Consider the following 12,212-nt stretch of genomic DNA (forward strand, 5'->3'; position numbering starts at 1 on the left):
ACTTACAATAGCTAATTTTAATTTATTTATGTTAAATATTACAAGATACTAATGATTTAGGAATCTTATCTGGTTTTATTTTTAATGTGTGTTGCAGAATATTGTTATCAAACATTTTTTGACTTTTCACCTATATCTGTCTCTGTGCTACATGTTAGGCTTGTCTAGAAGTTCTCAGACAGGATCCAGGATGCAGAGATACCAGTTTAGGTCTTAAAATCTTTAAAATAGGGCCGGGAGCGGTGGCTCACGCCTGTAATTCCAACACTTTGGGAGGCCGAGGCGGGTGGATCACAAGGTCAGAAGTTCAAGATCAGTCTGGCTAAGATGGTGAATTTTCTCTACTAAAAATACAAAAATACAAAGAAAAAAAAATAGCTGGGAGTGGTGGCAGGTGCCTGTAATCTCAGCTACTCAGGAGGCTGAGGCAGGAGACTCACTTGAACCCGGGCAACAGAGGTTGCAGTGAGCTGAGGTTGAGCCACTGTACTCCAGCCTGGGTGACAGAGCGAGACTCCGTCTAAAACAAACAAACAAACAACAACAACAAAAAAACTATTTAATAGATGGTTAACACTTCAAAATAAAAATAGAAAAACTCATATATCACGTTTATACTTAAAAATGGGAGATCTAACAGTGAAGATTTCTACAGAGCAATAATCAGTTACAGTAAAAATGCAAAAGAAAACATTTTAAAGAAAAAGATAGAAATGACTATTTAAATAAAGTCTATACATCAAATAAGATAACTGATAAAATGATAAAGAATATGTTTTTCATGCTTGGAACACAAGGCATTATACTTTATGTACACTCTCTATATATTTATGTTATTATATATGTCTAGATATACGTGTGTGTATATATATATGTTTTATAAATCTGTAAATAGCACAAAAAAGGCAAACAGGAAAATTTAAAAAAATACAGGCCACAGGGATATGCTATTTAAAAATTTTATTTTACAACCATGTAAGATGTTTAGAGTAATGAAAACAATTCAAGCTAAAACAGCAAAAATAATTTTCTTTTTATTGGCAAAGAATATACATATTTTATTCATTCGTGTGCATTTGTATTAAGCATTAATTGTATGTTGTATCCAATATTAACAATGGTATAATAGGTAAATACACCCTCCGTTGATCACATAATGCTGGTTAAAGCATATGTGGCATAAACTTTCTGGAGGGCAATTTGGCAACATGTTTATAAAAATGTTTATGTTCTTAACTAATAAAAGTCTACTCAATAATCAAAGATGTTCATAATATTTACATAAAAATTTTTCATGTACAGGGTCATTTTCAATAGTAAAACTGGATATGTACCAAACTTCTAACAATAGGGGATTGATGAAATAATACATAAAGAAATGCAGTGTAACTATTAAAAGTAGTGTTATAAAAAGGAATTTAATGACATGGGAAAATGCTCATGGCAGTCTGTGAAGTAAAAAAAATAAGTGTTTTAAGTGATTATGTATACAATGATATCATACTGAAAAATAGTAAATAGATAAGATAGAAAAACATCAAAATGTCACCAGTTATCTCTGGTCAGTGTTCGTGGGGGAGGTATTTATAAATGATTTGTTTTTCTTTTTTTGCTTGTATATAATTTGCAAACTTTCTACAATGAACGTTCTATTTTAGTTTTAGACTTTCTTGAAAGAAAGAAAGGAAGAAAAAAAGAAAGGGAGAGGAAGGAAGAAAGGAAGGAAGGAAGCGAGGGAGGGAGGGAGGGAGGGAGGGAGGGAGGGAAGGAAAGAAGGGAGAGAGGGAAGGAGGGAGACAAGGAAGGAGGGTGGATATAATCAAAGAACTGAAGTTCCGGAAGACGCTTTAACTCTGTGTAATGTCTGTGTGGACAGGCTGTGCCCCTCTGTGGTTAAACTGACAAACAAAGCCAAGGCTACCCTCACCCTGTGGTTTCTTTTGCTTGGAGTAAGCTGTTGAACCCACAATTATATAGTCAGGACTAAAGACATTTCTTTAGTTACTTTCTTTTGAATAACTTTCCACTAAACAGAAGCAAAATACTACTAAATATCTTCCTGTCACCTCTACCCTTCTTTGGATTAAACTGGGCACTATGTTCAACAAAGTGGAATAGTTCCCTTTTGTTTCCTCATCTTCTACTATCCACACCCCAATTAGCTAACTTTCATTAGGGTAAATAATTCACTGTTTTGCAGTTATATAGTACCTTTGTGTAAAGGGACAGTCTTTCCAAACACTTGTTAATCCTAAACACACTCTTGGGAAGTAGGTAAAAATTACTAGAGATCTCGAAAGGAGGAGAGAGGGTAATGCCAAACATAATAAAAGATGTCAATAAAACCACAGAGCTGTCTCAGTTTTCTGTCGGCCAAAATCTATGTAATGCTGTTAAAAATGAGGATCTATGTTCTGGTGATATTACTGGAGAGAAATAATTTGAAGGATATAGTTTTTGGATCTTATATGTATATTTTATAAAGTTATGTAAGAGCACAGACCTTGGGGCAAGACTTTTGGATTCAATCCCTGGCTTTACCATTTACCAGATGCATGATATTGGGCAAGCCATTTAAGATTTTTGGCTTTAGTTTTCTCATCCAGAAAATAGAAAATAATAATAAAATCTAGCATATAGTGTTGTCGTAAGGATTAAGTGAGGTTATAAATGTAAAGCATTGAAATCAGTTCCTTGAACATGGTAACTGCTACAAAAGTGTTAGCTATTATTAGTAGCTCTAAAATGAAACATTATTTTAAAGGAACAAGTTAAAATGAGGCAAAAATTAAAAATTATCACTACATGATTCAACAGCAAACTACAGACTTTAGCAAAAAGCAAAAAGCAAAAAGCTCCTCATATCTTTAATCCTGGGTTAGCAGCAAATGTACTTAAAGGTTAGAGGTGGTTGCTAGCTCACAATTATGACTGAATTGGAATAGTATGTTCTATATACAGAATCCTACATGGTCAAGGATATCACCTCCAGAAAAGTTTATCTCCGTTTGCTTTAACTTAATAAGAGAGGCAATTAAGTTACTATGTAACTGGAATTAGTGAACATACCCAAGTGACAAGCACTGTCAGAATTTAAACCTTCACTGACTGTTTGACCTTGACTGTTTATCCCTGATCTTCTCCATGGGAAAACCAGTTTATTGGAGTCAATTGAAAACATCCTTTTCCTTCTTGCCTCCTTATTGTATACTCAATACTGGTGAAACAGAAATATAAAAATGTTCATGGTGGTTATGCCATGCTTATACTGTCCATTAAATGAAATAATTTGAAAAACTCTCATAACCAAAGCATTTTTTTCTCTATGAGTGTTCAGTAAAGTATTGGTGCTTTTGCAGACCTGGGTACTTGTTTGGTGTTGGAATATTGAACTGGATGAAGATACCAAAGCCATGGGAGGAAGAAGAATAAATTACAGAATAGTTTAATCTCTTTCATCTCTAGTGGCTGAAATGTAAAAACTGTTTCCCATTGCATTTTATGTTAACACTCCCTGATATATTTCTGCTAATATAAATATGCCTGAAAGGATGACATTTAATTCTGTTAATAACTGAATATAAAATCAGGGGTCACCACAAGTTTGTTTTGTTTCATTTCAATTATTTTGCTTTGTAGTTACTATGTAGAAGTCATCATTTGAGCAATATCTGTATCCCCCATTAGATTGAAAGCTGCATGAGGACAGATATGATATGAATTTTCATATACATATTTAGGATCTCTAAAAATATTTTTTGAATAAATGAGTAAGAAATGAGTGAACTAACCTGTTGTCTGAGATTATTAGCTGTCTGAGCTTTTCCTCACATCATTAGGCATTATGTGTCATATTGTTTTATTTCTATCATGTTGACAGAGGATTCTTTATTCATCCTTTCATATAACAAACACTATTTGTTATTATTAAATATGACGGTATTACTGAGCTTAATACCCCTGCATTATTGTGGTTAGAGGTACGATTAAAGGATGGTGCAAAAGAAGCCTCAAGATGTCCATGTTTCTGCCCCAGGTTACGACCTGTTGTCATCTTGGGTTACAACTTGAATGTGATTTATTTTGCCAAAAAAAAGAGCAATTCTCCCCATTATCATAATGCAAGAAGTCAGGGCAGAAGATAGAATATATGGCCTGAATCAAAGCACTCGGATGAGGAGAGGAGCCAGTCAGAGTCATGGCCCTCATTGCTGGAGATAAATCAGGCAACACGATTAAAGGTAGCATGCAGGACAGCTTGGACAGTGCAGAAATCAAAGTAGATAAGACCATCCCGGAGACGAAAAGTCATACTTGTCTAAGGGTTTTCTCTGCTTTTCAAGGCAGCTTAAACTAAAAGCTTCTATTAGTACCCTCTAGTTGTCTTTTATGAGTTATTTTATATAATCATTATTACTAATATGTAAATTTTATTACATATTACTAGTTCTTATGTAATTACTAGTTCTTATGCCAGAATGCTGTCATTCATTATTAACTAATTCTTATTGTTCTTTCCATCATGTCACTACATAAAGGAATTCTTATAGATATTTTAATTTCAACTCAATTGAAATTACATATCAATTCTGTGTGATGCTAAAATAACTGATGGTTTTATGTACACTTACAAAATACATGTGCATACATGAAAAATACATATTCCTACAACTACAATCTTTCGGATGGTTTATTTTTGAATATTTTAATGTGTTTCTAATCTTTTTTTGTGACAAAAATAATATTTAGAATTAATACATTAGAATGTTTCTAGATTTCTTAAATTTTATAAATAATATCGTGGCTTTCGTTAAGGTAGAGATATTTTATTCCACAGTAATATTCACATGGAATATGTTAGTTTAGTCTGAAAAATAATACACTAATACCATTAATTCAATAAAGCCCAATATAAATATTTACTCTCATATCAGTAGAAGTTTTACAAAGATAATTGTTAAAGTTTCATACTTACATTGGCATCTTTCCCAGCTAATTTACATAATTCCACCCGTTCCTTTGCAGCAGGCCAATAAATCTGCAAAACATTTCAAAGTATGTTACAATGTGAATATCTGAAACACCCTAACACTCTGCAATTCTGATTAGAGAGTGATGTGTGAAATTGAAGAATGAGTATTAAGCATGTTGTTAGAGTCAATGTGGGAAATCTGAGATTTAAATATTTCCCAAAGCCACTCTGAAAGTTTCTAAAAGAAAAGTGTCTAGTACTATCCATTTTTGTTAATCTTCTAGTTTCTAATTTAATGTATGTAACAGTAGATACATTATGTTCAGAGGTCCACAAGCTTTATCATGGTGTCAACAGAATTTCACATGAGCATTTGTCTAAATAAGAGGCTGTATGTACCATGTTTTTCTGTGTTTATTCAGAGTAGCAGTACATCATAAACATGTGCCATGAAGTGTTAGAAACAACTCTCTGTCAGAGCATAAGTTCTTTCTTCAAGCCAAGGACCAGTGTGAATTTGTTGACAATATTTAACATGCTTGGAACTCAGATGCATCTGACACTTAGCTAAATGTTTTATAAGCATTATCTTATTTAAATTTCACAATGACCCTCTGAGATGGCTGTACTTATTCTTCCCATTTTGAGATCAGAAAACTTAGTCACATAGTCTTTAAATAACATGTTGAGGACCACAACACTTATGGCAGAGCCACAATCTGACTCAACGTCCATCTGACTCCTGAACTGGGGGGGTCTCAACCATCATATAACTCAAGTGTTCCAAACTCATTGGTTGATAGCTTTTAATTATGCTTCACAATCTTGTGTTCAAGCCTTTTCTTTCTTTCTTTTAAATTCTGTCAGGAAGTTTTTGTAGGAATTCTGTAAGAAAGTTTTTGAAAAATAAAGTTTAAACAGCTATGTTACTTCATTAGCTTACAGAAAGAAATGCTCTCTGTTAAGCTATAAGCAGGAAGGAACAAGAAAAGCAAGCTCTAAAATCTTATAATATATGCTCCAGGAGTTCCAGACAGAATTTTATTATGTTTCTTACCAATGGTAGCAGAAAATATTTTAATAGGTGAGAAAAAAAGAAAATATCCTGAGGGAATACACTGAAAGAGACTTGTTAAACCTGGAATTAACAAAATATTTAGAAGTCATCAATGTTTATATGATATTATCTTTGTGGTGAAATTTTAGGGTTTTATGTCTCAAATAAAGAATAGAGAATAGCATTCAAAATGGACAAATACAATGAAATTTTTGAGATTTTAAATGGAAGCAAGATTGTTTACTTAGAGAAGATCTTAAGACTCACAAATTACAATCCAGATATGTATATAGGCAGGTGGTTGGGACAGCAGGAGGTCCAAGTGATGAGCTAACTTTGATAAGGTGCATAATGAAGACCAGAAAATGCTATTTATTCAGAAATGGTTTGAATCACTGTAGTTCTACTATTACACAACTTTAAATAGCAGCCAGCAGTCAAATATCAATGAGCTACAGCAATGAAAAGCAATGTGAATGGAAATTAGCAACTCAGTAATAGGTCAAAAAAGAATATGTCCTCAAATTGAAAACCGCAGGATCTTGCTTTAGATTAAAGTTAAAAGCAACTAAAATAAAATGGTTACATTTCAGGTGTATAGGTGGGTGCATTTAGAAAAATGGCCAGCCAAAATGGGAGACGAGGGGAAGGATGACTTGGTGGTAAGAAACAGGTTATTTATCAGATTCTAGCATTTGTGTTTGACGGTACATTTTCAGGCGTTTAATACATAATTAAGAACAAGAGATTAATGTAAGTTAGTAAATAGATTAAAATGGGCTATGCATGGACCAATGGACAATGGTTAGTCGTAAACCCAGAATCGTGAAGCCATAACTTAATAATCCAGATGGAACACCGCAGTTGGCCACAAACTGGAGAGTTACTTCCAATGTTGTTTGTTATTTTTGTTTTGGTTGTTCCTTTGTTATTCATCATTGCTAGCAAAAATAGTGGACTTAGTGCTCTTTTAAAATTGCATTGGCCGGGAGTGGTGGCTCACGCCTGTAATCCCAGCACTTTGGGAGGCCGAGGCGGGCAGATCACGACGTCAGGAGATCAAGACCATCCTGGCTAAAACGGTGAAACCCCATCTCTACTAAAAATACAAAAAAAATTAGCCGGAACTGGTGGCGGGCACCTGTAGTCCCAGCTACTCCGGAGGCTGAGGCAGGAGAATGGCGTAAATCCGGGAGGTGGAGCTTGTAGTGAGCGCAGATTGTGCCACTGCACTCCAGCCTGGGCGACAGAGCAAGACTCTGCCAAAAAAAAAAAAAAAAATGCATCTTGATTTCAGAGTCTTTGCTTTAGATATGAGATTATGAGATCTCTGGGTATCCTCTCACTTTTTCCCCCCTCCAATGGTCCAATTTTATTATTATTTTTAATTTTGGTTAAAAACGCATAACAAAAAATTTATCATTTTAACAATTTTCGGTGTAGAATTCAGTAATGTTAAGTATATTTACATTGTTCTGCAGCCAATCTCTAGAACTTTTTCATCTTGCAAAAGTGAAATGCTGTACTTGCTGGTTCTTCAATATTACAGTGATTTTACAAAGGACAACTTTATGTCATTGGACTGAAAATAGTACACAGACTACTAATCCATAACCTGTCAATTGATTTAATCTTTTTAATGCACTCAAAATATATTTATTGATGCAGATCTTGTGCCTAGAATTTTTTTTTTTTTTTTTAGAATATTTTCTTTTTTTCCCCCCTTTCTTTGTAACCTTTATTTTAAGTTCAGAGGTACAAGTACAGGTTTGTCACAGAGGTAAACTTGCCACATGGGGGTTTCTTGTAAAGACAGTTTCTTTACCCAGGTATTAAGCCTAGTACACATTAGTTATTTTTTCTGATTCTCTCCCACCTTCCACCCTCCACCCTCCAAAAGGCCCCACTGTGTGTTGGTCCCCTCTATGTGTCCATGTATTCTTATCAGTGTACTCCCACTTATAAGTGAAGAGAACACATGGACACACAGAAGTCCATTTTATAAGTATTTGGCTTTCTGTTCCTGTGCTAGTTAGCTAAGGATAATGGCTTCCAACTCCATCCATGTTTCTGCAAAGGACAAAATCTGTTTCATTTTTTATGGCTGGGCAGTATTCCATAGGGTACATGTACCTCATTTTCTTTATCCAGTCTACCACTGATGGGCATTTAGGTTGATTCCATGTCTTTGCTATGGTGCTAGATTAATATTTCTTTGAACCATTTCAGCATGAAAGATCCTGTTCTTTTTTTGTTTGTTTTAGATGACAATCAGGTTTAATCGCAATTCAGGAATACGTATAGGACAAATAGCTATAGATTTGTTCAGAATTATATATCATACAAATATTAATAATGTAGGAAACAAAAAATATATAACTCATATTAAGTAAATGAGTCTTAGAAAGGATAAAGGGTTTTAAGGGTTTTATTTTTTACTTCAAATCATAGTATTGGGTGATTGAGTTAAATTATGAGATAAATTATGCCACCAAAATTAAGTGTGAATATATTCATTAGTAATTCTAAGAGGAGGGGCTTATTTAAAGAATGACAAAATGTGGAAGCAATCGTTTTTGAAATCTAAATCGAGATTTCAAAGTTAGCATCAAGTAGTTACTCTTCATTAACTGTTTGTTCATTAGACATATAATTATGAAGGGCCTCTGTATGTCAGCCAAGGTGTAAAACTGGGGTGCTTGGATCTGAGTCAGGATGGGAGAGACAGAGTGAGAAAAGGGTACACAAGATGAAACCACTGTGCCCAGGGAGCACTGTGGAGCGCTTACTGGTAAACAGCATCTTTAGCAGTCTCTACTTTTGAGCCTCTGTTTTAAATTACTTGCTCTTAATAGTTTCAACTCTAATATAATAGTTTGGTTTAGTTAGGTAGTTTCAACTCTAATTTTGTCTCAGAGACTTGACACCAAAATAGCAATTGCACATTTATTCTCTTTGTAAAGAAATACAAATCTGTATAAGATGCTTTAATGTTTTTGTTGTACATTTTCAGTTATTGCTTATAAATCACATAATTGTAATTTGAGTTGCATCATCCTAGTTGATGAAGCCATGCAACTAATTACAAGTTTCAGAGAATTGACTTTTTGATTAGCAAGTAAATGTTACATATAAGCACAGGGATTCTGAGATGGGATCACAAAGAAAATTTTACTTCTTAACGTAAAATTGAAACCTTCAAAAATAACGATTTATTGAAATTACATATTGGCTTATTTTGACACAATGCTGCCAAGGTTTAGTAATCACAAACAGAATTACCTTAAATAAAAACAACCCATGATATATCTGATTGTCTTTTAGACTCTAAACATTTACTTAGAAGGGAAAAAGAGTCATTATAGCTGTGTCAATATTGAAAAGATGTCAGTTTAATTATGATTTGTGGTGGACTTTTTTCTTATAGACTACCTAGTCATTAGAATAAAAAAATTTTAAAAAAATATTCGTTTTTATTACTAATTGGAAAATAATTTAAAGAGACAGAATTTCCCTTAATTTAATCTAAAAACACAAAAAACAAGACAAATTCGTTTTTAAAGATCCACTCTCATTCTTACATAGAATTGGCAAAGTTTTCAATAATCTTTTGAAGTGTTATATGTATATATATCACATTATATATAATGTTTATAGAATGCGACATATAATGTACAATACACGCACATATATAATAGCATTCCACTATTTTCATATTTTTCTAGTCTCTCTCTCTCTCCCCCCTCACCCCGTGTGTGTGTGTGTGTTTGTGTGTGTGTGTATAGGTGCATGTGGAGGGGGAAGTAAGAGAGAGAAAGTCAGAGACACGCACAGTTATATAAAAGGAAAAATAGAGATGTTAACTGTAGGGTGATTGGGTATAGAATAAGATATGTTTCACATATAGGCTGAAGTTTCAGCATATTTTGTACAACAGCCCAAGACGTACCTGTGTTCCTTAGATTATTTTAGTAGCCTAGTCAGTACACTTTGAGATTGTGTCACGATTAGACAAAAGTCACATGATATAGTTAAAAAATATAATATCCACATTATCCATTAAATGTCAACCCTCAGGATCAATAGTTAATATGAACAATTTTGAGACAGTGATTATTAATATTCTTACTGCATTTTGAATTTATTGGCAATAAAATGCCACATAAATCTTCTTGCACTGTAGTGTGTCTTGCACACAGTATCTTGACATATTAAAAGTTGCATGAAACAGCACACAACAAAGCACATGTCCCCATTTGTAAAAGCTGATGCACTGTATTTGTCCCTTAGAAAGTCATCCACAGATATTTTTCCTTCACTTATCAAAGAGAGTCATATCAGAAGCAGAGATGCCATTGCCTAATGGCCAGGTTTTAATTGTTCTGAAATATTCCCACATAACACTAATTCTTAACTAACCTTGTGCTGATGCACCAGACACAGATTTTAAGGATATAATTTTGGTAGGCTGTGGTCTTTGGGACCTTAGAGCCTTGATATCAAGGACTGCAAATATGTGGAGAGCTTACTGTTGCTATCTATCCACGTGCAGGAGACATCAGAAATCAAATGGAGATCTTTTCTGTGGATCCAGAAGAACCTAAGAATTCCTCTCAACTTACTTATTCAGGGTATAATTACTAATTGAACAATCATTAAACAATACTTGCCAATTAGTTTTAATTTGAGTGCTAATTCTTATAGATCTAGTTGATAACAGAAAACTGGCAAACAGAAGTAAATAAATTTATAACATTTCTTCACTTAGAAATAAGAGTGTATGGGTCAACACTGTAAAACAAGTATGTCTCATAAGCCAGTCCTCATATTCTATACTTTACTGACTTACCCATATTACTGTATTTATGTTGCCTTTATAGTATTTCACAATTGATCATTTGCAAAGAATTTTTTTTTTTTTTTTTTTTTTTTTTTTTTTTTTTTTTTGAGAGGGAGTCTCGCTCTGCCGCCCAGGCTGGAGTGCTATGGCCGGATCTCAGCTCACTGCAAGCTCCGCCTCCCAGGTTTACACCATTCTCCTGCCTCAGCCTCCCAAGTAGCTGGGACTACAGGCGCCCGCCACCTCGCCCGGCTAGTTTTTTGTATTTTTTTAGTAGAGATGGGGTTTCACCGTGTTAGCCAGGATGGTCTCAATCTCCTGACCTCGTGATCCGCCCGTCTCGGCCTCCCAAAGTGCTGGGATTACAGGCTTGAGCCACCACGCCCGGCCAGGATTAATTTTGTCATGCTAACCTTGGAAGGCTCAAATATTATTGTCTAAACATATATCTGTATATTTTCTTTTAGAGTTGTATAGCTTACTAGTACGAAAAGAGACCATATTACAGAAATAAAAATTGTCTTCAGTTCCTCCTTAAATAGGCTTTGTGCATAAAGTTATAGTTTAAACATATTCTTAAAAAGATTTAATAATATTTTTTACGAAAATGTAGTGGAAACTATGTGAACTAAAAATACAAGCTGTGATCTAGTTATATTGATTTTATTTGCTTATCTCTGTCCAAAATCCAAAATAACTTTTTGTCCTTTTAATATTATTTTTACTTCACTTTGAAAAAAATACTTAGAAGGGACTCACAAAATATTGCAGTATCCCTAATAGTTATTGTTTCATATATGATTTAGATAATTAATGAACAGTAAGGTGAAAATGTCAGACAATTAATTTTTAATTATTCAGTGTTAGACAAGTTACAGAAACATTCAAATAATGATAAGACCTTATAACAACATCCAAAGGAAATTCTAATTATATCTGCTCTTTGTTTCATCTTTGGAGAAGCAATTTAATTGTCTCAAGTTAGCAAGTGCATGGTTAGTCAAATGCCCCTTGGCCTAATTCAGAGATGTCAAAACAACTGAATGAGACACACAAAAGGAAGTTGAAACTTGTTCATAGAACCTAATTAAAGACAAAAATTCAGAACCCTTGAGATAGTGGCCATCTCCTTCAAAAAACAGGATACAAGTTTTTGAATGTCTTTAAAGAAAAAAAAAAGTCACTCTGAATGCTATATAAGTAGTTGAACAACTAAAAGAGCAATGGTTACTCTGGTTTCCCAGGACAGGGAGATGTTTTCCTATTGCAAAACAAGAGCAACAGCGCCAAAGGTAAAGCTTGCACAGTGGGTACTGGCCTGGCCTAGACAGAAATTGTTATAG

General features: G+C 34.0%; 1 protein-coding gene across 1 annotated transcript in view; it reads right to left on the reverse strand.

Annotated features, from left to right (window-relative positions):
* The window catches only part of SEMA3D (semaphorin 3D), a 203,980-nt gene that overhangs the window by 80,641 nt on the left and 111,127 nt on the right, over positions 1-12,212 (reverse strand). Inside the window, exon 6 of the mRNA XM_010379909.2 lies at positions 4,976-5,038. Coding sequence (XP_010378211.1) covers positions 4,976-5,038 — 63 coding nt within the window. The remainder of the gene's footprint in view (positions 1-4,975; positions 5,039-12,212) is intronic.

The sequence above is a fragment of the Rhinopithecus roxellana genome, chromosome 6, assembly GCF_007565055.1.
Source record: "Rhinopithecus roxellana isolate Shanxi Qingling chromosome 6, ASM756505v1, whole genome shotgun sequence".
In the NCBI taxonomy this organism is placed as follows: domain Eukaryota; kingdom Metazoa; phylum Chordata; class Mammalia; order Primates; family Cercopithecidae; genus Rhinopithecus; species Rhinopithecus roxellana.